Genomic DNA, 21,407 nt, shown 5'->3' with positions numbered 1-21,407 from the left:
TAGTCACATCATTCTAGGGGTGGAAAAGAAGATTGTTTTGCAGGGCTCAGAGGCAATATGTTGTTCAAAAGCAAGTATAATACACAAAAGTAAAAGATACACACAGAGGCAGTAGCACTGGTGAAGCCGGAGTTGGGCTTCAAGCAGGGCTTGATTTCCTTGAAATCATTGCAACCTTTGGCACTAGTACTGTATTATTGATATGCTCTGTCTCTTAGAATCACCTCTTTTAGACAGAGCATATTAATAATACAGCTCACCCTACTGGTTAAAGGTATGGTTAGAGGGAACTAAAAAAAAGCCCTCACTGTAACCATTGGGAAGCTGAGTAAAGCCTCCTTAAAACAGAAGGTATTCACATAAAAATCTCAAATAAATCCACCCCTCGACAGAAGTACCAGTTCCTCTTTTTGCAGATGCCAGGTGCTGATTCCAGGAGCCCACCTCAGCTCCACATTCACGCTACACACAAAGAGCATCACACTTCAATGATTGTCTAGGGCAGCACCTGTCTAACATGTTTCACCCCGTAAGGGCTTAATCATGCTCTATGAGGAGCCACCTTAGGCGGGGTCAAGTTGCTGCTGTATTGAATAAAGGACATGCCAGTAATATCAGAATGTCACCCTCTGTGTTTGTAGGAAGTATTCACATGTCTCATTCTATCCTAAAAATAAGAGGATTATTCCTCATTTCAGGACAGTAGGCGAATCCATGAAAGTCATTGCCTTCCACCCTAATGGCCAGATGCACATCCAGAACCGCCAATTCCAAACTGCCTACAGTTGTTTCAGGCTATTTGGCCATGTAAAACAATAATGGTAATAGTGGGGTTAGGGCAGTGATGCAAATTCTAAAAAGTTTAGAGGATCTAGGTTTACCGTATTTAATGAGCATTCCAGCTTGCCTAAATCCTTGCAATTTCTGAAAATGCTATTATTCAACTCCATGCATATAAGATCATTGAATGATAGCATTGAAAATCCTTGTATTGTGTGTTGGAAGTTTGCATATATGGGTTTCAACAGCATGTTTAGATTCTGTTGTGAAGAGATAGCCTTCATCTGTTCTAACCAGGCTGTTGACCACTGCCTGGTCCACCATTATTGAAGAGTATCAGGACTGATTAATGAATGATATAAATAAATGTACATTTACAGTATGCACTCTTCAAATGACTTTTTTCTATAAATTGGGATGTGCAGAGTGAGACGGAAAGATTATAAATACACCATCTAATATCACAGCGGTGAGAGCAGGGCCCTGCTGGGAACATCTCAACGTTAATAGAGAATGTTGTACAATCCCATTAGTGTCTTCGGTTGGTTTTACAAGGATGCACAATTCAGCTATCAGATAATATAATGTTTCATCACACCTGGATGATTCATTCTACTAAAAATAATCATTTGCAAACAAAAGAGAATAAACAGATTAATAAGGGAAAAACATCAAAAATTAAAGCATGCAGCAAAGTGTTTAAAGTGAACCTGTCACCTCTAGACAGTTAGCCTAACAGTTTATGGTGGAAAGTGTCTAAATGAGGTGTGCAAAGTCCAGAATACATTCATATATATTTCATAAATACATATACATTTCATAAGACATGTATATTAAAAACAGCCAATGTTTTTTTTTGGGGTACAGATAATTCCTCTTCATCAGGCTGGAAAAAATGAAACAAACAACCTGCAATGTAATTTATTTCTAGCCCTGTATATGTTAGGCAAGCCATAGATGATGCCATTTTCTTTCCATCAATACAGTCAGTGTTAATGGGGAAATCCCTCCTGAAGCGCTATTTTGTATTTTGCCGGCAGGGAGACACTAAGATTATTGCTGGCAGCTATAGAGGCCGGTAGTAATAAACATGCAATAAATCCGACAGGCTGGTTGTACTGAAGTCAACCAATGGATCAACTTCAGTACAACCAGCCTGCCCATAAATGGAACGCCGCTCGGCCAGTCCCTACTTAATAAAGCGATCTATGACCGGCTTTAATCTTTGCTTTGCCCCCCCCTTCCTTGTGGGTCTTTCTTCCATAAATGATTAAGCTGGACATACACATATAGTTTTTCTCCACTCAGCCTGTATGGAAGAAATGCAGATGACTGAATGTCCAACAGTGGCTATTTTATTTTGACAGCGGCCTCCGACCAACTGTAAAAGTACCCAATCAGTGCCTGCATTTGATTGGATGCAAGGGCTGTTCAACAAACAATTTTCACCCAGTTCCTTTTAAATTTTTTTGGGTTGGGGGATGTTGGCTGGGATGCAACCAATAGAGCCACCTATGGAGAGAACTTGGGCCTATCCTTTAAGAGCTGACTGAAATTCTCTCCCTGTAAGGCCATCTTTAAGGTGGCCTCAAACCTGTAGAATTCAGCTTGAAAACTCTCATGATTGGAACATTTATTTGATGATCCATGAATGAAAGGGGCCAATTCAACAATTGCTTATGAGCAGAGTGAGCAGAAAAATCAAAGGACAAGGATGGAAAATGTATATAAAATTGAATGGTGGCGAACAAATTTTATTTGTAAAATTAGCTTCCAGCTGAGAAAAATCTGTGCATGCACTAGTTAAAGGTAATTGTAAAATGGTTTACCACAAAGGTTTGTTCATTCATGGAGATTAAATATGTAATAGATTATATCCAATGGTGGATCATTGTGTACACTCCCAAATTGTCAGAAGAGTGGATGTAGTATGGAAAAGGTCAATGCAAACAAAGTTAAATCCTTTTATTAATAATGGTGCAACAATAATGGCTAATTTGAATTTTTACATTAGCAACCTGGTAGTCTGTATCAGAGATAAGAGTTTTCTTATGTAAGTGATTTTCTGGAGGGCTGCCTAAAGGGAACTCCTGAGTATTAACCTGTTCTGAGCAGTGATTGGTGGCAATGGGCTCAGTAGAAGTGCAGCGCGGGCCATTGAGATGTAGATTTGCTGTGGTGATAGGAGCATAGAGGAAGACAAATAGAAGTGCGGCCATTTAAGCAAGGACACAGGAGCTCATCTAGATAGATTAAGTGCTAGTATGTTAAATGAAGGTATGTGCAGGCCTGATTTAGTATAATTAGCTCAAATTAATAGGCTTCCAGCAAAGAGGGTCAGCATGAAACAAGAAGAATAACGCAACTTGTTTACAATGTCCGCATGACATTTCGTTTAAAGTTTTAAATTATCTTGTGTAACTCTGGGGAAATTTACAGTCATGCAGTGTGACTTCTGAGCAATTTAGCAGCTTTTTTACCAACCACAGCTTAATTGCATTATTCTTTGATGGCCTTATTCAGCAAAGAGTCCTTAATTCTTCAGTGCTAATTCTTAAAGAGAAACCTTAATGGTTTAGGGTCAATGTTATTTTAATTTTTTATTAGCATTATAAGTTTTAAGTTTTCATGTACATAGTCATACAAAGTGCATAGTGTTTGCAGCATAAGTGCACATGTGGGTGCTTTACTCAACCCCTGGTGTACTACCACACATGGCCACCAAATGCATCTCAATAGGTGGATGTATGAAGCTGCAGTGGTTCCCAGAAATGTCATTATGCAGGCTCTGCATGTTGTACGTACACTGTACAGCTTTAAAGTAATTGTAAAGTCTCAATTTTTTTTGTTTTTTATAACAAACATGTTATACTTACCTGCTCTGTGAAGTGGTTTTTGCACAGAGCAGCCCAGATCCTCCTCTTTTAAAGTCCCTCTTTGACTCTCCTGGTCTCTCCCTCCTGTTGAGTGCCCCAAAATCAAGCAGCTTGCTATGGGAGCACCCAAGCCGAGTCACAGCTCCCTGTGTTCATTCAGACATGGAGCCGTGACCCAGCCCCGCCCCTCTCTCTCCTGATTAGCTGAATGACTTTGATTGACAGCAGTGGGAGCTAATCAAGGCCGCACTGCTTTCTCAGCCAATGAGGAGGGGAATCCCAGGCAGCTTAAGCCCCGTACACACGTACCGATCGTCGGCGAACAATCGGCCGTCTTTTGTCCAGGGCTGTCGGTGTCTGTTGAAAAGTGCAAAAGACAGCACAAGAATTTTGTCCGCCGACTACAGCCGACTGCAGAAGTGATGTCATGTAATGGTTAACTTTCCCTGTGTTTTTCCTTTTCTGAGCATGCCCAGTATTGCAAATCTGCGGTCTGTCGGCCGAAATCTGTACTGACTGGTGAACAATCGGCCGCTCTGGTGTCGGCATACTAAAATTTTAATGCTTGCATGACAGATTCTTGTCGGCAGAATGTACGCTGACGGCTGTCGGAGGCATCATACTAACAAGCCTACAATCGGCAGATCGGTCGTCGGCCGACGCTTTTCGGCCGACGATCGGTATGTGTGTACGGGCCTTTAGGCTGCAATATCGCTGGATAAAGATGGGCTCAGGTAAGTATTAGGGGGAATGGGGAGGCTGCTGCACACAGAAGGTTTTTTTTTTTATATTAATGCATAGAATGCATTAAGATATAAAAGCCTTTACAATCCCTTTAAAGCTGAACTCCAGCTTTTGATACACTTTGCATGGTTTGTTTGGGTCAGCTTGGCCCAAATTATCTATGTCCCTCACTAACATGTAAAGCCGCTGGATGTGCTGTATAAACTATATGTAGCTGGGGCTACATACAGCATACTGCACTGTGTTCTGGCTTTATTTATTTATTTTTATTTCAGGTACTTATATAGCGCTGTCAATTTATGCAGCGCTTTACATAAACATTGCACATTCACATCATTCCCTGCCCTCAAGGAGCTTACAATCTAGGGTCCCTAACTCACATACATACACAGTAGGGCCAATTTTTTTTTTTTTTTATACAGGATCCAATTAACCTACCAGCATGTCTTTGGAGTGTGGGAGGAAACCAAAGTACATGGAGGAAACCCACGCAGGCACAGGGAGAACAAACTCCAGGCAGGTAGTGTTGTGGTTGGGATTCGAGCCAGCAACCCTCTTGCTGCTAGGTGAATGTGCTAACCACTACACCACTGTGGTTTCAACCAGAGACTTCCAGTCTCACACCCAGAACATAGTAGAGTCTATCTGATTGGTGCTCAGCCATTCAGAGAAAGCAATGTATGCTACCAATTATTATAAAGCTTCCTCAGATTGTTGTCAGAGGTTGTGACATCATTGGCTCGTCTCTCTTACTCAGCCAATCAGGAAGAAGCTTTGTATGCATTGCTAGAATACATGACTTTACTGTGTTCCAGGTATGAGACAGAAAGTCTCGGCTCACGCCCGGAACACAATACTGTATGTAGTCTCAGCTACATACACTTTATGTCCCATATCTAGCGGCCTCATATGTTAGTGAGAAACATAGTTAGTTTGGGCAAAGCTGGCCCAAATGAACTATGTAAAGATTGAGTTCAGCTTTAAGCCTTTTTAGCTATATAAATACAAGCTTTGCTTATAAATAATAATTTAATTTTCAACCAGAAAAAAAAAAGTTCTAAGAGCACTATGGGATAACTAAAAAGACAGCACAGCTTTGTCCTCTTAATATTTATACAGCTCTGCCAAACAGCACAGCCCTGTCTGGCAGGATAAGGGACCTATCTTCCAAAATACGAAAAGGAGAGTCACTCCATCATAGAAGCCAACTTCTAATTTATTAAAAAATAGTGCACAAAAAGTTCAGCTGGTGACGCTAACATTCCAACGCATTCAATCCTCATGGGAGCCTAATCATAGGGATGGGTAAGGATGGGTAAATAAACTGCACATTTTCTGGTGCAGTTTAATTTTCCCTTACACGTCTACTCCTTAAGAGTGGACAGTAAAAAGATAAGCAGCATACTGATGAGCTCATCTCTATGTCAATGTTCTCTCCACCTATCAGCAAGCTTCTTGCAATTTGCCTTGCCTTACTGGCTCCTTGCTCTGCTTCTCCCTCTCGTCTGTGAGCTCTGCTGTACGGTCTATACAGTAGACTGCAGGAGAATAATACGTCATATTCAAGTATTTACATAAAAAAAAAAACAATTAAAATCTATTAATGATTGCAGAGCTGCATATATGTGTGTCTATTGATATGAACTTGGAGTTCATCTGTAGGTATAAATAAGTTCTCTTATATGTTTGGAATACGGTATGCAACAGAGTGGAAAATCCTGTGAAACTGACATTTTCACTTCTTTTCCTTGTGTAGCTAAATCATTTAGGCAGCAGCAGTGTGAAGCCAGGAACGGTTATCAGACCGATGCAAAAGGTGTGAAAACATATGTTGAGTGGGTTCCTAAGTACGCAGGAATACAGCCGGGAGATGTCTGCAAACTTATATGTCAAGCCAAAGGAACTGGATATTACGTTGTCTTTTCCCAAAAGGTAAAGCTTTAAATGTATTATTATTTTTTCAATATTCAGAAAAGTTATGAAAACTGGCTCAGTGAAAGTAGTTGACATAATATTCCTACATTTATAAAAGAAGAAAAATTACATCAATCATGTTTTTGTTGCTACCGTCAGCACCACCAGTTTTGTCTGAGAATCAGAAGTGATAGCGCAATGCGCAGAAACCTCAGTAAACCATAGAAGCCAACTTCTAATTTATTATAAATAGCACACAAACAGTTCAGTTAGTGACACAAACATTCCAACGCATTCTAATCCATACAGGAGCCTAATCATAGGGATGGGTAAGGGACTTGACATTTCGCTGGTGCAGTTTAATCTTCCCCTATAGGTCTACTCCTTCTGAACGGACAGTGAAAAGATAAGCAGCATACTAATGAGCTCATCTCTATGTCAATGTTCTCTCCTTCTATCAGCATGCTTCTTGCATTTCAGCATGCCATACTGGCTCCTTTTTCTGCTTCTCCCTCCCCTCTATGAGCTCTGCTGTACAGTCTGTATAACAGACTGCAAAAGGATAATACTTAACTATAGTTAAGTTCAAGTATTTACACAAAAAAACTGATGCAAAAGATGTGAAAACATATGTTGAATGGGTTCCTAAGTAGACAGGGATACAGCCGGGAGATGTCTGCAAACTTATACGTGTTAAAAATGACTTATACGTCAAGCCAAAGGAACTGAATATTACGTTGTCTTTTCCCAAAAGGTAAAGGTTTAAATGTATTCTTTTTTTAATATTCAGAAAAGTTTTGAAAACTGGCTCAGTGAAAATAGCTGATATCATAGGCGTGCGCACAGGGTGTGCCGGGTGTGCCTGGGCACATCCTAATCACCTAGGGCACATTAGCATTATCGCTCTGTTTGCCAGTGAGGAGATGGGAAAGATCTCCCTCGGACCTGCTCTGCCATAAGAGAAGTGCCACACACTTCTATTTCACTTTGCCAGCAGGGAGAGTAAAGTACCTAGGCCATATACATGTAGGCAAACACATGCATGTGTATTTAAACTTTGGGGTGCACACCCTAATGCAATAGGCTGCGCACACCTATGGCTGATATAATATAATAAAACATTTATAAAACATTCATAATATGACATCTATCATGGTTTTGTTGCTGATGTCAGCACCAGCAGTTTTGTCTGAGAATCAGAGGTAATAGCGCAATGTACAGCAACCTCAGAAAACCTGAGCAATCAAAGTTCAGTCTTGTTGTGCAGTCAGTTCAAATATGAATTCTGATTGGTTGCTGTTTGCTGCACTATTCAGTGTTTATTAGGAAAGGGAAAAAACAAGGCATACAGAATAGGCAAAAAACAATGGTGTCAGTCCATATACAAAATCATAGACAGAAAACAAACAACTCTAGGGAATACCAGTAATTGTAGTATAGAAGACCCTATTGTAAAACGCATTACCCATAATGTCAGAGAGAATTGCTAGGGGAAGCCCGCCCCTGGAGAGACCCCGCCCTCAACCGGCATCCTTCACATGGCCGGAGTAGTGAGAAGGAGAGACCCACTCCGGGCCGACCAAGCCCCCCCCAGTCATCTAGTATGAACATATGTATGTATGCCCATGGGGAGTGATAAAAACAAGAGAAACAGAGAATGATCGGCAATCCCCGCCATCTCCCTTTTACATCTTTTGTGTAGAAGTGGGAAAGAACCCACCGTCAAGAGAGAGGAAAAAAGGGGGGGGGGCAACAAAAAAAAAGGGGGGGGGAGGAAAGAAAGAGGTGAGGAAGGAATGGAGGGGGGAAAGGGGAAAAGAGAGGCCACCCGGGCCGCAGATGCCTAACTAGGCCACCAAGTCTTTGTATTCTGCGGAAAAACTGAACTCATGCCAGTAATACCATCTTTTGAGAAGCCCCTCCCCAGTGCCCCATTCGGCAGCCACAAGATCCTCCATTTCGTTGATGCTGGCCACCTTCCACAGTCACATAGCCACTGTAGGAGGCTGCGACTGTTTCCAGACAAGAGGGATACAGCTCTTGGCCGCCGTGAAAAGGAGCTGCAGGGTTGATTCTCTGTAGGAAACTCGCGGGAATCCGTTGTGGTGAAGGAGAAAAAGGGCAGGACACAGAGTAAGAGCAAGGTCCGTGAACTTTTGCACGTTGCTTTTTAATGCATCTGCCCTTTATAGCTGATAACCAGCTGATCAGGGAAAAGAAAAAAAAATAACATTAAAGCATGTGAAAATTTAGGCAAGAGGGAATATAAAATCCTTCATGAGCCTGAAATCACAGTTAGATAAATCCGAGAATAAGGCCGCATTTACTCAGGCATACCAAAGGCCATGTATGCTCGCACAGGATTCACAAGTGTTCCATGCATCCATGTACAGGCCTTCCCATTCATGTCAGTTGGGACGTAGCAGCTGCATGGACAAAGCTGCTGCCTCCAATTTGACATCTGTGTGGGTGCGGGTCCCTGAATGCAAACAATGAGAGTTTGGGGGGCCATCTACATTGATTGTTTTCTAAATTGGAGCCGTGGCTTTGCTTGTGCAGCTGCTGCTACCCAGTTAACATGGAGGGGACTGACTGTATGTGGATGCACGATCACCTGTGCATCCTAATCAGGCAAACATGGCCTATTACACAAGTATACACTTTGGGTCAGTTTTACACTTTTGCACTGCAGTTTGGATGCAGCTCAGGTGTTTGGATGCAACCCGTGGTTTTCATGCGGTAACCCATGATTTTTCATGTGTTCCCCAGAAAGAGCACCAAAGATGCAGCATGCAGGAGTTTTGGTGAGCTTCCAGAAAATGCACCAAAAATGTGCGATCTCATAGAATGTCTATGGGAAATCATGGGTTAACCACATGAATACCGCGGGTACACCTGCACTGTGGCCAAACCGCAGTGCAGCAGTGTGTGAATGGCCTTAAGCACGCCCATGTAAATAAAGCCTAAACATACTATTATGTATTATTAATAAAGCGGACCTTCACCCTCCTCACCCACATTCTATCAATCCACTCCTATCCCCCTCCTCTCTTACAATCCTATTTTTTTTTTTCCAATGTATTTATTTATCTTTTACCTTTTTTAGGGAACACATTCCCTAGCTTCCTGAATTGTTTCCATGCGAGAATGGTGTATGCAGCACCAAACATTTTCTTGGGCCCACCTGAATTCATTTATCATCTATTTGCAGGCAGCTTGGGCTCAAGGGGCAGCTGCTTTGGGCCCCACAACAATGACTGGATCCGGGGCAGCTGACCCTTTTGCCATGCGTTAAAGATGGCCCTGCATGTTATGCAGCCCAGAAGGCTGTTGTGTACTCTACTGCGCGTGCGCCACGTTGCATCTTGAGGGGGTCTCCTTTTGGTTTCTGCAACTGACCCTATGTTCTTTAGGGGGACTTACTGCAATAACTCATTAAAATAGCCAACCTTCTGATGGCATCTCAGCAGATGGAAACACAGAAACTGGTGCGCTTCAACTGTGTAATGAGTCCCTGCGAAAAACAATTCTAGCTTCATAAAGCTGAGCGATAGCCACCCCAGTAAAGTTATATTTATTTTTTCGATGTCCAAGAAATTTGTGAAATGTATTTATAAATTATTAGTCTTTATATCTGAAATCGCATACAGTTTCCTTTTTTTTTTGACAGCCCATGCAGGGCAGCAAGGTAATGTGTAGAAACTATTGTAAGTTCTCATTCATCTGGGCGCTTTTGGGCATACAACGTATTTTGTGAGAAGACAGGCTTCTGTGTATAGCTGCCCATAATATTAAATGGTTGTACTTGGGTTAATGCTACTACTTCCATAATAAAATTATACTTACTGCTCAAGTACAGAAGGTCATTAAACTTTGGCAGAAGTGGACATCCTACAATGATAACTTTGTGTTTTGTTCCATAGGTTACCGATGGCACTGAATGTAGGCCCTATAGCCATTCTGTCTGTGTTAAAGGGAAATGTATACGTACGGGATGTGATGGAATAATAGGGTCCAAGCTGCAGTTTGACAAATGTGGAGTATGCGGAGGAGACAATTCCAGCTGTACTAAAGTATTGGGCACCTTTACAACAAGAAGGTATGAAACATCAGTAGTAAATCCAATATAATTGTGATCTTTCTATTTTGGTTCACTGTAGCATAATATAAGGTATTTAGCAGCAGGATTTTTCATCAGTGCCTAGTGGTCATTCCATTAGCTTGTCTACAAAGCTATAGGTCCATTTTGTACATGGTGTGATAAATCCATTATCTTACAGGGCCCATTTCCCCTATGCATTGTGTTCATATTAAGTGCACCTTAAAGTGTTAATAAACCCAGGAGCCTGCATTCACAATATCTGGTCTCCAATAGTACACAGAACATGGAAATGCAATTATTTTTATAAACTGCTAAATACCTTTTCTCATCAGCAGCAGGGCCGTCTTTAACACAGGGCAGCTTCCCTGGGTCCAGTCATTGTTGTGGGACCCAAAGCAGCTGCCCCTTGAGCCCCCACTGCCTGCAAATAGATGGTTTTGGGAGGGCCCAAGAAAATATTTGCCCAGGGTTCAATCAATATTAAAGACGGCCCTGATCAGCAGTATATAGCAGTCTTGTGACTTCTATCAGTGTCTAGTTGAAACATGTAGGAGGAGTTTTCATTTTTCTCTGACTGTCTCATGATGCTGCAGCCCCCTGACCCTCTGTCTGGACAGTGCTGATTGGACCTGTGCTGATCACATGCACTCTCCTAAGAAAAACAAAACAAAATACTTCTCTAGCAATACACACCAAACTGAGCATGTGCAGAGTACCCCCAAGGCTCTGTACTATTAGGAGATGGATTAGGGACAGTAAAAGAGGGGGAGCATCAGAGAAAACAGGATCCAACATCCTTTTTACACAATGCAGAGGATTACCCCTTGGGTTTACAGTGAGTATAACAAGCATTCTTTACTGCATATACACACTGATTTTAGTGTTGTGGGTTTAGTAACACTTTAACACACTAAAAACCAGATAAGTACCATAATGCAATGTGTGCTGTGCAGTACACTGCAGTGCTGGTGCATTGGCCACTTGCGTTGGGGTGACATTTGAGAAAATTAAACCGCAAAAGGTGGAGACACCCCGCCTCTCCACCTCATCCAATCAAAGAACCCTTTGCATTCACTGAGAAAATGCAAGTATTCTTTAAATGGTGTCTGTGCTGAGCGGCTGACCTCCACAATACAGGAGAGCAGTCGCTCGACATGGAACCTGGAAGCAAGTGGAGGTCGCTGAAGTAGCGATGTATGCTACAGTGTTTTCCAACTTGCCGCAGCTTCTGCCAGGGTGGACCGATGTAACTATGTTTAAAATGCAGATGCCAGGAATTATTCTTTAATATCCATTGTGCATTTTTAATGCTTTGTGATCACATTTGTTTGATCATTGACATAGCTTAAACCAGCAAGGCCTATCAAAAAAGTAATTTAGGTCTCATGCACACAGGACATTTTTACAGCTGCTGTTGGGGGCGTCTGACGTTTTCTTTTACTGCATCTAAACGCCCCCCATATTTTAGCCTATGTGTCCATGCACACGTACATTTTCAGAGGCGTTTGGAGGCAAAAGTATTTAGGGGCAGTAGAAGGAGCAGAGACTGTAGAGCTGTAAAAATGCAAAATGCCACGCTGTAACAAGCTTTTAGCCCTGTTTAGCTGCGTCTGGTGTTTTTAGGTATTTTTTACATTATAGGTAGTGTTTTTACTGAAAAATTGTAAAAAAATGCTAATGCCAAAAAACGCCCATAAACGCTATTCAAAAACGCAGCTACCAGCGCATTTTGAACGCTACTTTTTCCTGGCAGCAGTGCTGGCATTTTAAAAAAATTCTGTGTGCATGAGGCCTTACATTTAAGAGATAACTTCTGTTGCATGAGACAATTTACTGTAGTTTAACCTCCCTGGTGGTATTCTCAAGTTTGGCTCGGGATTAATTTTCAGTACAAAAAGCGGTAACCCCGAGCTACTCTCGGGATTACCCCAGAATGTTACTCACCTTCCCTGTGATCCCCCGCCGTCCTCCAGCCATCCTCCCACTGTCCTCTCGCTCTGTGCTCGGCAGATGCCGGCACTTGCCTTCTGGTTCCCTTCCCTGCGAGTGTTGCGACGCGGCAGGGTGGAACTGGCGGCAAATTCAAAAGTGTAAATACACAAATGACACGATACAAAGCTGTGATCCTAACGGATTACACTTCATCATGCCATTTCAGCACAGGATTTCACCTGGTGACGTTTCCAGTGCCCTGCCTCTGCTTTTACAGTTCTTTGTGCTTGGAAAATAGAGAACGACCATGGCGTCCAAAAAACGTTATTTTTGCGCAAAAGCACTTTTAGACGACCTGGAAAACAGCGACAGCGAAACTGAGTTACTTGAAGAACTAAGCAATAGCGATTGGTGGGAAAATTGGTCATCAGGTACGGAAAGTGACAACAGCGACTATTCTGATGTCTCTTTCTTGCACATATCATGTGGAATTTAGGAAGTATATCAAATGATTCTTCAGAATTTCCGACAGAAAGCCCACCAGGGAGGTTAGACAATAGGAATCTGCATATTAGGGGAGAATAAAGAGAAGACTTGGCCTACACATGTACGGAAATGAAGGAGTTCTGACAGTAGAGGACCCAGAAGGTGATATGCATAGGTAGAAAAGCTTTAAGAAAAGTAAATGCCCTTAGTTCTTGTCATTTGGGAAAGCGCCGATTGACACGGCAGAGAGTTCTTTCCATCACATTGCTCCTTATCTGTAAAAGCTTGATTCTAATCTAATATGTTTCGCCTGTCGAGCTCACTTTAAGTCGTCAGTGCAGTGAGGCTAAACAGACGATATTAAAATGAACTGAGTAAGATACTTTTTAATGCACACTATAGAGGAGCCTCCTTACCCTGCCAATATCTCCCTTCACTCAGCTATGAAAGACGCTGAATCTGCTGTTGCTGCCGTTCTCCGGGCTCTAATGGAAGACTGAGTGCTGCTAATGTGAAAATAAAATCTGAAAGCCAATGAGAAGTGAATTCCTTAGCCTGCAAATTGGCCTTTACTGCATGCACTACTAACACTGCTCGCTTGTTTAAATATCTTCAGCTCGCAATCCATTCTATTTATACAGCTATTTCTAAAGAACTTTACTAAGAAAAGAACTTGTCACTAATCTGCTTACCAGTTACAAGTGATCTGATGTTCATACTTTCTAAAAGAGTAAAGTCTTCTATCAGCATAGAGTGCAAGCTCACCTTTACAAGAGCTACTGCCTGTAACATTTCATATGTTTTATTCATTTTGTATTCAACTGTCCTTTTTTAACCACTTAAGCCCCAGAGGATTTGGCTGCTTAAAGACCAGGGGGTATTTTGCGATTCGGCACTGTGTGACTTTAATGGACAATTGCGCGGTCGTGCGACGCTGTACCTAAACGAATTTGACGTCCTTTTTTTCCCACAAACAGAGCTTTCTTTTGGTGGTATTTGATCACCTGTGCGACTTTTACTTTTTGCGCTATAAACAAAAAAAGAGCGTCAATTTTGCAAAAATAACAATATTTTTCACATTTTTTTATATGAAATTCCCCCCCAAAAAAATGTAAAAATCAAAATTTTTTAACATTTTCGGCCAATTTGTTTTATGCTACATATGTTTGGTAAAAAAAAATCGCAAAAAGCGTATTTTGATTGGTTTGCGCAAAAGTTATCGCATTTACTAACAAAGGGAAAGATTTTTGTCATTTTTGTTGTTTTTTTTTTTAACGCGTAATGGCGGAGATCTGCGATTTTTTTTGCAGTACTGCGACATTGCGGCGGACAGATCGGACCCTTGACTGACATTTTTGACACTTTTGGGGTTACCAGTGACATTTCTACAGTAATCAGTGCTATACATATGCACTGTTACTGTAAAAGTACACTGGCAGTGAAGGGGTTAACTTTATTTGAGAGGGAGGGGCTGTGTGTGTCCCTAGGGGCGTGATTCTAACTGTGATTGGCTGTGGCTTGAGCTGTAGAAGCAGTGATCAACGATCCTACATAGTAGAACCGTGTGATCACAGTTTCTACACAGGGGAGAATGACAGGCAGCTTGTTTACACAAGCCGCCTGCCTTTCTCCCTCTCCCCCGACGATCGCTGAGTGAGCGGCGGACATCGGGTCCACTGGTCACATGCGCGGGGGGGTCCGTGACCACGCGGGAGCGCCCTGCCAGCCAGCGGGAGCGCGCCGCCAGCCAGCGGCGCGCACTCGCTCCCCAGAGCCTCACAGGTTAGTGACGTACCCCTACGTCACTCTGCCTGTGAGGGGCTGACCGCCGCAGTATATCTACTTGCGGCGGTCTGCAAGTGGTTAAAGTGTATCCAAGAACAAAATGTCATTAATTGCCGCTTAGTAGTCCTTAGATGTAGTGTCTGCATTAGCTTTTTTTCTTTTTTTGGTGTTTTTTTACCTTATTTTTACCCTGTGATCCTGCCAGTAACACACTTCTTGTCCTAGTCAAATAATAAATTATAATACCCCTCCCTACTGGAGAGAGGTGACAAAATATGCACTGTATAGATAAAAACCAATCTTGGTATTTACTACAATACAGTGGGTAGCTGCTTTAAAAATAAAGAAATAAATACAGTAAAAGAGCAAATATCAAAGATTACTCTAGCAGCGCTTTATCAGTGCATACAACGTTTAGACACTATACCAACCCCCCCAAGTGATAGTAAGGTGCTTTAAGAAAGTCCATCAGCCAAATATAATCTTCTAGAGTGCTGACCAGAGGCTTTATCTACACTGTGATTGGATAAACATTTCTTTGTACCGATCTGTAAAAGGAGAGGCAATAACATGTTGTGAGTGCGGGGACAAGAGGGGAGCGTGTCTCACTTTATGCATGGTGGCGGTTATAGCCATTCATGGACTTTCTACCATCTAGATCAGGGATATGCAAACTGGGGCTCTCCATTTCCTAAGGAAGAATCCATGGAAGTACAGAGCGGGTTCCTTATAAAAGGTACCTGTATTTAAAAGAAAGGTAAATAACAAATATCAGATTCTTAGAAACGGCAGAGGGGGTGGGGTAGGGATGGAATTACAGAATGTAGATAGAGAGAGTGAAGGTTCGCTTTACCCGTTACTTTGGCATTTCATAATTCTTATCACCTAGGAGCCTGCAACACAACAGAACATCACACACATAGATTGTCAATTGTTGATGCAAAGCAGAAACGTTCCACCTTCCTAAGAAATGTTGTGCAATTATAGTAAACTATAAACTTCAGATCTTTTCAGATACATTTTACAAAGCAATCTTATTTATATTAATGTCTCGATAGAGTTTTACAAGCTGTTTAAGAACTTATGTCGATATCAAGCTTCAGTACACAATAAAATACATCCATTATTACCATTTTAAAAGCCATAAAGACTATTGATGTACTAGGCATAGTTTCCTGTAAGAGTAACAGATTCTGCATTAGGGGACAGCTTTCATGTAGGCTATTTTGAGAAAAAACTTGAGTTGGTGGAAATGCAATTAGAGATATTGGACTCTATTGAAATAGGGAATTGCTATTTATAGGGCACAGTGCCGAAAAAACAATTCTTGCTTCAAAGATTTGGCTGCTGAGTTTTGGCGGACAGAAGTATTTTATTTCCAGACTAGGAGCCCAGGAGCTGCAGCTTTGTGTTCTGTGTCCAACATAACAACTTCTGTACCATCAACTATTGGGCAGCTTTCCTGTGTCACTGTGAAGGGCAATTTTAAGGGAACTTACATATCTCTCAATATCATAAAACTGCAAATCAGGAAACATTTAAAGAATAAGTCCACCCGACACTCATTACAGGTTGGGATGTTTTCAGCGTTACAGGTCCTTGATACCATGGATTATATGTATCTCTTGAATTCCTATCAGTCTATACTGATCTTTACCAAGGTCCATTATTGTCATCAGATGTTTGTGTGATGAGCCTATGCTCCCCACAATCTTTTATAGCTGCCTGCCCCCCCCCAACTTCCACAATATAATTTGCTGCTCTGTATTTTTTTTTTTACTACTTTTGCCCAGTCACACTCCCTGCTGCCATTCTGGCCAAAGTGGGATTTTTTTTTGTCCCTGCTCCCTCCACCTCCTAGGATTCCTCATCACATATCCCAAGAACCTTGAGGAGTAGGAACTCATAGCAGCCAGTAGGTGGAGCTGGTATGCATCATCAAAGCCTGACTGGTTGAGCCCAGAGAGGCAGCAGGCTTCTGACGGCTAAATAGGACCGAGATGTCGGTGCAAGACCTGGACCACTGCTCCTGATCAGTAAATTGCAGCAGGACAACACTGGATTCACTGGGTAGGTGAGTATCTCAATGGAAAACAAGACTGCATGACCGGTAAAGATTAGGCAAAAAAAATAAAAAATCAGAGAGGCAAGTGAAGATCCTCTTTAAGCATTACATCTAGGTCCCCTTCAAGCTCCAAGCCAGTGATTGGATAGTGAATGAGGAACAACAGATTGATAAGGTCATCTCTCTGCTCATTTCTCCTGTCTGCCTGTTTCTTGTTGGAAGTACTGCCCCTCCTTCCCCCAGTCTGAGTGCTGCTGTCCAGGCAATCAAGTCACATTACTAAAGCCAAGTACACATGGGGCGAATGTTGGTTGGTGTCGACCGGTTCAATAGAAACCAGCCGACATTTGACCCATGTGTACGACAGCCAGTTCAACAGACCTGAAAGGGTCTTCTGACCGACTCCCGATTTGCACTCTCAGCCAATAGCTGAGAGCGCTGACCAGAGTGTCAGAACACAATAGGTCAGCAGGGGAAATTGCTGTACTAACATTGCATAGTTAGTACAGCAGCTCCGACCTGAGCTGTCAGATGGGCTGAACAAAAAAAAAAAACTAGTAGTGTGTACGAGGCTTTGGGCAAGCCATGGATGAATCACTTAATTCCCTCATCAACGCAGTCAGTCAATGCCTCCCTCAGTAGTATTGTATTCTGCTGGCGGCGGGAAGCGGGGAGCCTTCCCAGCCATTGGAATACAATGAAGACTGCTAGCAACTAGAGCCGCTGGCAATAATTGCATGCAGAAAAATCTGACAGGCTGCCTGTACCCAAATTAATCGATGTATCAACTTGGGTACAATCAGGCTGTCCATACATGGATCGAAATCTGGCTGGTCCCCGCTGACCTGACCAAATTTCATTCCATGGCTTAACCCTATTTGAATGCAATAATTTTTTTTATCAAAATATACAGTAACTGTATAAAAAAAATATATATATATAAAAAATATATATATATATATATATATATATATATATATATATATATATATATATATATATATATATATATACTGTATATATCTTGAATGCAGCATTAAGTTTAGGCCTAAGGATTAAATTAAGGACAAAACAAATGTGCCATCCCATTCCATTTACTTTTGAAACAAATAAATAACACAAATGTTATGGCAGAACAAATTGAGAGCCGGTTCACACTGAGGCGATCCGACTTCAGGGGGCGACCTGTGAAGTCGCGTGCACCGCTGTGCACCGCGACTTCGGCGCGACTTGCAGAGACTTCACATAATGGAAGTCTATGCAAGTCGCTCCCAGGTCACCCCAAAGTAGTACAGGACCCTTTTTCTAAGTCGGAGCGACTTGTGTCGCTCCTATTTGAACGGGTCCCGTACTACTCAATGGACCGCGACCTACCGTGACTTGTCAGGCTGACAAGTCGCCTGACAAGTCGCGCTAGTCTGAATGGGCTCTAAGACAAGGCACTGGTTAAATCCAGTTAACCACAGAACATGTCTAAACTTATTTATGTCGTAAACGTGACCTTGTCAGACTAAAACATAAAGTCCTTAAGGAAGGACCCTGCAAAAGAAAGCAATTATTTCGGCAGCCTGGGCTTAATTCCCTCCATTCATTCCATCACAGCAGCCTCCGTCAAACTCTTCAGTATTCAACCCCTCTGGAAGTGTCGGATGTCTGTGTTCCCCACCGTGTGCCGTGGTTCCTTCCTCCAATCTATACATCACTGATGTGTTCTGTACTGACATATGGTCTAGAGCAGGGATCCTCAAACTATGGCCCTCCAGCTGCTGCGGAACTACACATCCCATGAGGCATTGTAAAACCGTCATTCATAGGCATGATGGGAATTGTAGTTCCTGAACAGCTGGAGGGCCATAGTTTGAGGATCCCTGGTCTAGAGCAAGGGTCTTCAAACTACAGCCCTCCAGTTGTTCAGGAACTACAATTCCCATCATGCCTAGTCATGTATGTGAATGTCAGAGTTTTACAATGCCTCATGGGATGTGTAGTTCTGCAACAGATGGAGGGCCATAGTTTGAGGATCCCTGCTCTAGAGGAAGAAGCCACAGCACATGATGGGGAAAAATTGGCATCTAAATGTTGAATGCTGAAGAGTCTGAAAGAGGATGCAGTGCTGGAGCAGATAGAAGGTAATAGACATGAGCCACCTGAGAGGTGAGTATAATAGCTCTTCTAAAGCAATGATTTGACAACCCTTATACCAAGCTAGAAATCTGACTTGTACCTACTCTACTGCAGGCCTGGTCAGTGTGGTCGTTATGCACTGTATAATTACATTGCCAGATAGGACATCATCAAGCTTTTTAGTCTTTTGAGCATCTTCTTCTCCTCTTGATGGTTTCATCATATACTAATAATAATAATAATCTCAGACAGATTGTAACGTGGTTCCCACCAAGATGGTGCTTCCCAACACAACAGGCAGAGGAGTTTTAGGGGTTATCAGGAGTAGTTATGGTAGACCAGGCAGGGAGAATATTGTCTTGTGTATCACCTAGAAATTTTGGCAGATCTGCCATATGCTTTGTGTAAAAATTAACATAAAAGGAGTTTCTGGATGACATGCAGCTTCTGTTATTGAAAAGCTTTCCACGCTTAATTGGTAATCTGTTCAAATTATGTCTGAAGAGGCCTGATTCATTGCTATCCTTGTCATCAGATGTAATTTCTGGCACTCCACTATTTATCTATTAGTTCTGTGATTTCCCAATAGAAGAGCCCTCTCTCTGTATGTGTTTGGAGATATGATTATTCAGGTTTTCGCTCTGCATCTTTGTCTGCGGCGATAATTTCCAGAAAAGTGGGTGTTCCTGAGCCGCCTGTCATAAACAATGCCGAAGTGATTATTAAAATGTTATCATATTTACCCTATGAAGTGTTTGTTCAAAGAGGAAATTAGCTATTTTCCCCAGTGGATTGGCATCATTTGGTCTATAAATAAAATGCACTGTCATGGAATCATGAAGGGAGTGTGGTGGTAAATAAAAGCCAGTTTATAGAAATGTCGCTGTGACCTAGACAATGTGATGGTAGACATTTTTATCAAACAGTAGTGATAATTGGGGTAAGAAAGATTAAGTGGTTTCTTCTCTAGGTATTTGGGTGTTCATAAGGAAAAAAAACTCAATTTTGTTAGGAGAATAAAAAAAACTCTTTATTTTTCAATATTTTTTTTATTATAAACAGCATTTGGAATAGACAATAAACAGCAGCGTTTACATTTTTACAGAAAATGAAGCAGTTATAATGTAAGGTTGTAAAGGGCTAAGTTGCGCTAGTAAGTACTGAATCGACAAATGATCATCAGATAAAGCACAATATTGATAGTCCACGGTGATAACAAGTCTGTATCCAAATGGCAGGCACAGTCCAAATTTCAAAATTCCAGTATCAGATGAATAAACCAACGTTCATATCTCCTTACCAGAAAGCGGAATAGCGTTCGCCCAAAAACTCAAATCAGATCAGTTCACCCAGCCTCCAATCGATATGTTCAGATATTCCTCACATCCACAGGCGATAGTCATATATGGAAGAAAAATTGAAACTCCATAGCATAATACTGTTAAATATTATTGGATCACCCTGAGGAGTGCACACCGTCACCAGAAGGCTGATAGTATAAAGCACCAGCACCCTTAAGTCCCAAATGCTTACCAGATGGTAAATATTTTGTGATAAGTAAGGAATGGAAGTGACACACAGAGACCTCTCCCGACACCACTGCCTCTTACCAGATTTTAGTAGGTTCAAGCCAAACAGTCCGTCGTCCGGTCCTCGGAGCCAATAACTCTAAATATCACTCCAAAGCAAGATAGGGTTCACCCTCAAACACAGATGGAATTGAGTCGACCAGCCTCAGATGAAAGTGCTCAGGTTCGCCTCACATTAATCAATGGTTAGTCATATGTGGGAAAAATAGACTCCATAGCATAATACTGTTATTGCTTGAAAGTCACCCTAAGAGGTGCACACCATCACCCAGGCAGAGCACCAACACCCCTATGCACCAAATGCTTACCAGATAGATAAAGCCTTAAGTGAAAAAGAGGGAATATATACACAGAGGACCTCTCCCAGCACCACTGCCGCTTACCAGACTGCAATGGGTTAAAGCCACTCTCTCCAAAAGCCAATCCTTGGAGCAGGTATCACTGGGAGGATATTCTTAAGCTGGCTCAATCGTGTCTCCAATATGGTGTATATCGAAAAACAAAAGGCACTACATAGTGCATTTCCACAAACACTGTATTGGAAAACAAAGACAGCAACTTACAGAAGTGAAAATATGTTACAGCGAGGATAAGGCAAGCCGCCGGCCGGTCGGCTCCTCCGCCCGTCCTATTCAAACTTGTCCACACAAGCAGGTGACGTCAGCACGCCGTGACCGACGTAACGTAAGGTTGGCACTCATTTGACAAACGCCATTGAACAGTTTAATCATTTAACAGAATCATCTAATACTCAGCAGGCTGAGACAATTATTTTTCATCCATATTATTACTTGTTTGTCAGCAAGGATCCATGTGTAATAAAGGGTAGCGCCATCGAACATTGGCATATAGCATAGCTGAATATAATACAAAGATAACATAAAAAACAACATAAGGGAAAATGGGAAGAGGAGGAGGAAAAATAGAAAATAGAAAAATAGAGGAAGTAACGAGGTATCACCTCTAGTTGGATCCTTCTATTAAGTGGTTATAGGTTCTTGGGTCTTTAG

The 21,407-nt window shown here is 41.9% G+C and overlaps 1 protein-coding gene across 1 annotated transcript in view; it reads left to right on the top strand.

Moving 5' to 3' along the window:
- The window catches only part of ADAMTS5 (ADAM metallopeptidase with thrombospondin type 1 motif 5), a 174,545-nt gene that overhangs the window by 146,314 nt on the left and 6,824 nt on the right, over positions 1–21,407 (top strand). The window contains exons 6-7 of the mRNA XM_082246133.1: positions 6,157–6,332; positions 10,238–10,413. Coding sequence (XP_082102259.1) covers positions 6,157–6,332; positions 10,238–10,413 — 352 coding nt within the window. The remainder of the gene's footprint in view (positions 1–6,156; positions 6,333–10,237; positions 10,414–21,407) is intronic.

This window comes from Pelophylax lessonae, assembly GCF_965119305.1.
Source record: "Pelophylax lessonae genome assembly, chromosome: 2".
NCBI classification, from domain to species: Eukaryota; Metazoa; Chordata; class Amphibia; order Anura; family Ranidae; genus Pelophylax; species Pelophylax lessonae.
The sequence above is the reverse complement of the archived record's forward strand: the minus strand, read 5'-3'. Positions and strand labels throughout refer to the sequence as shown.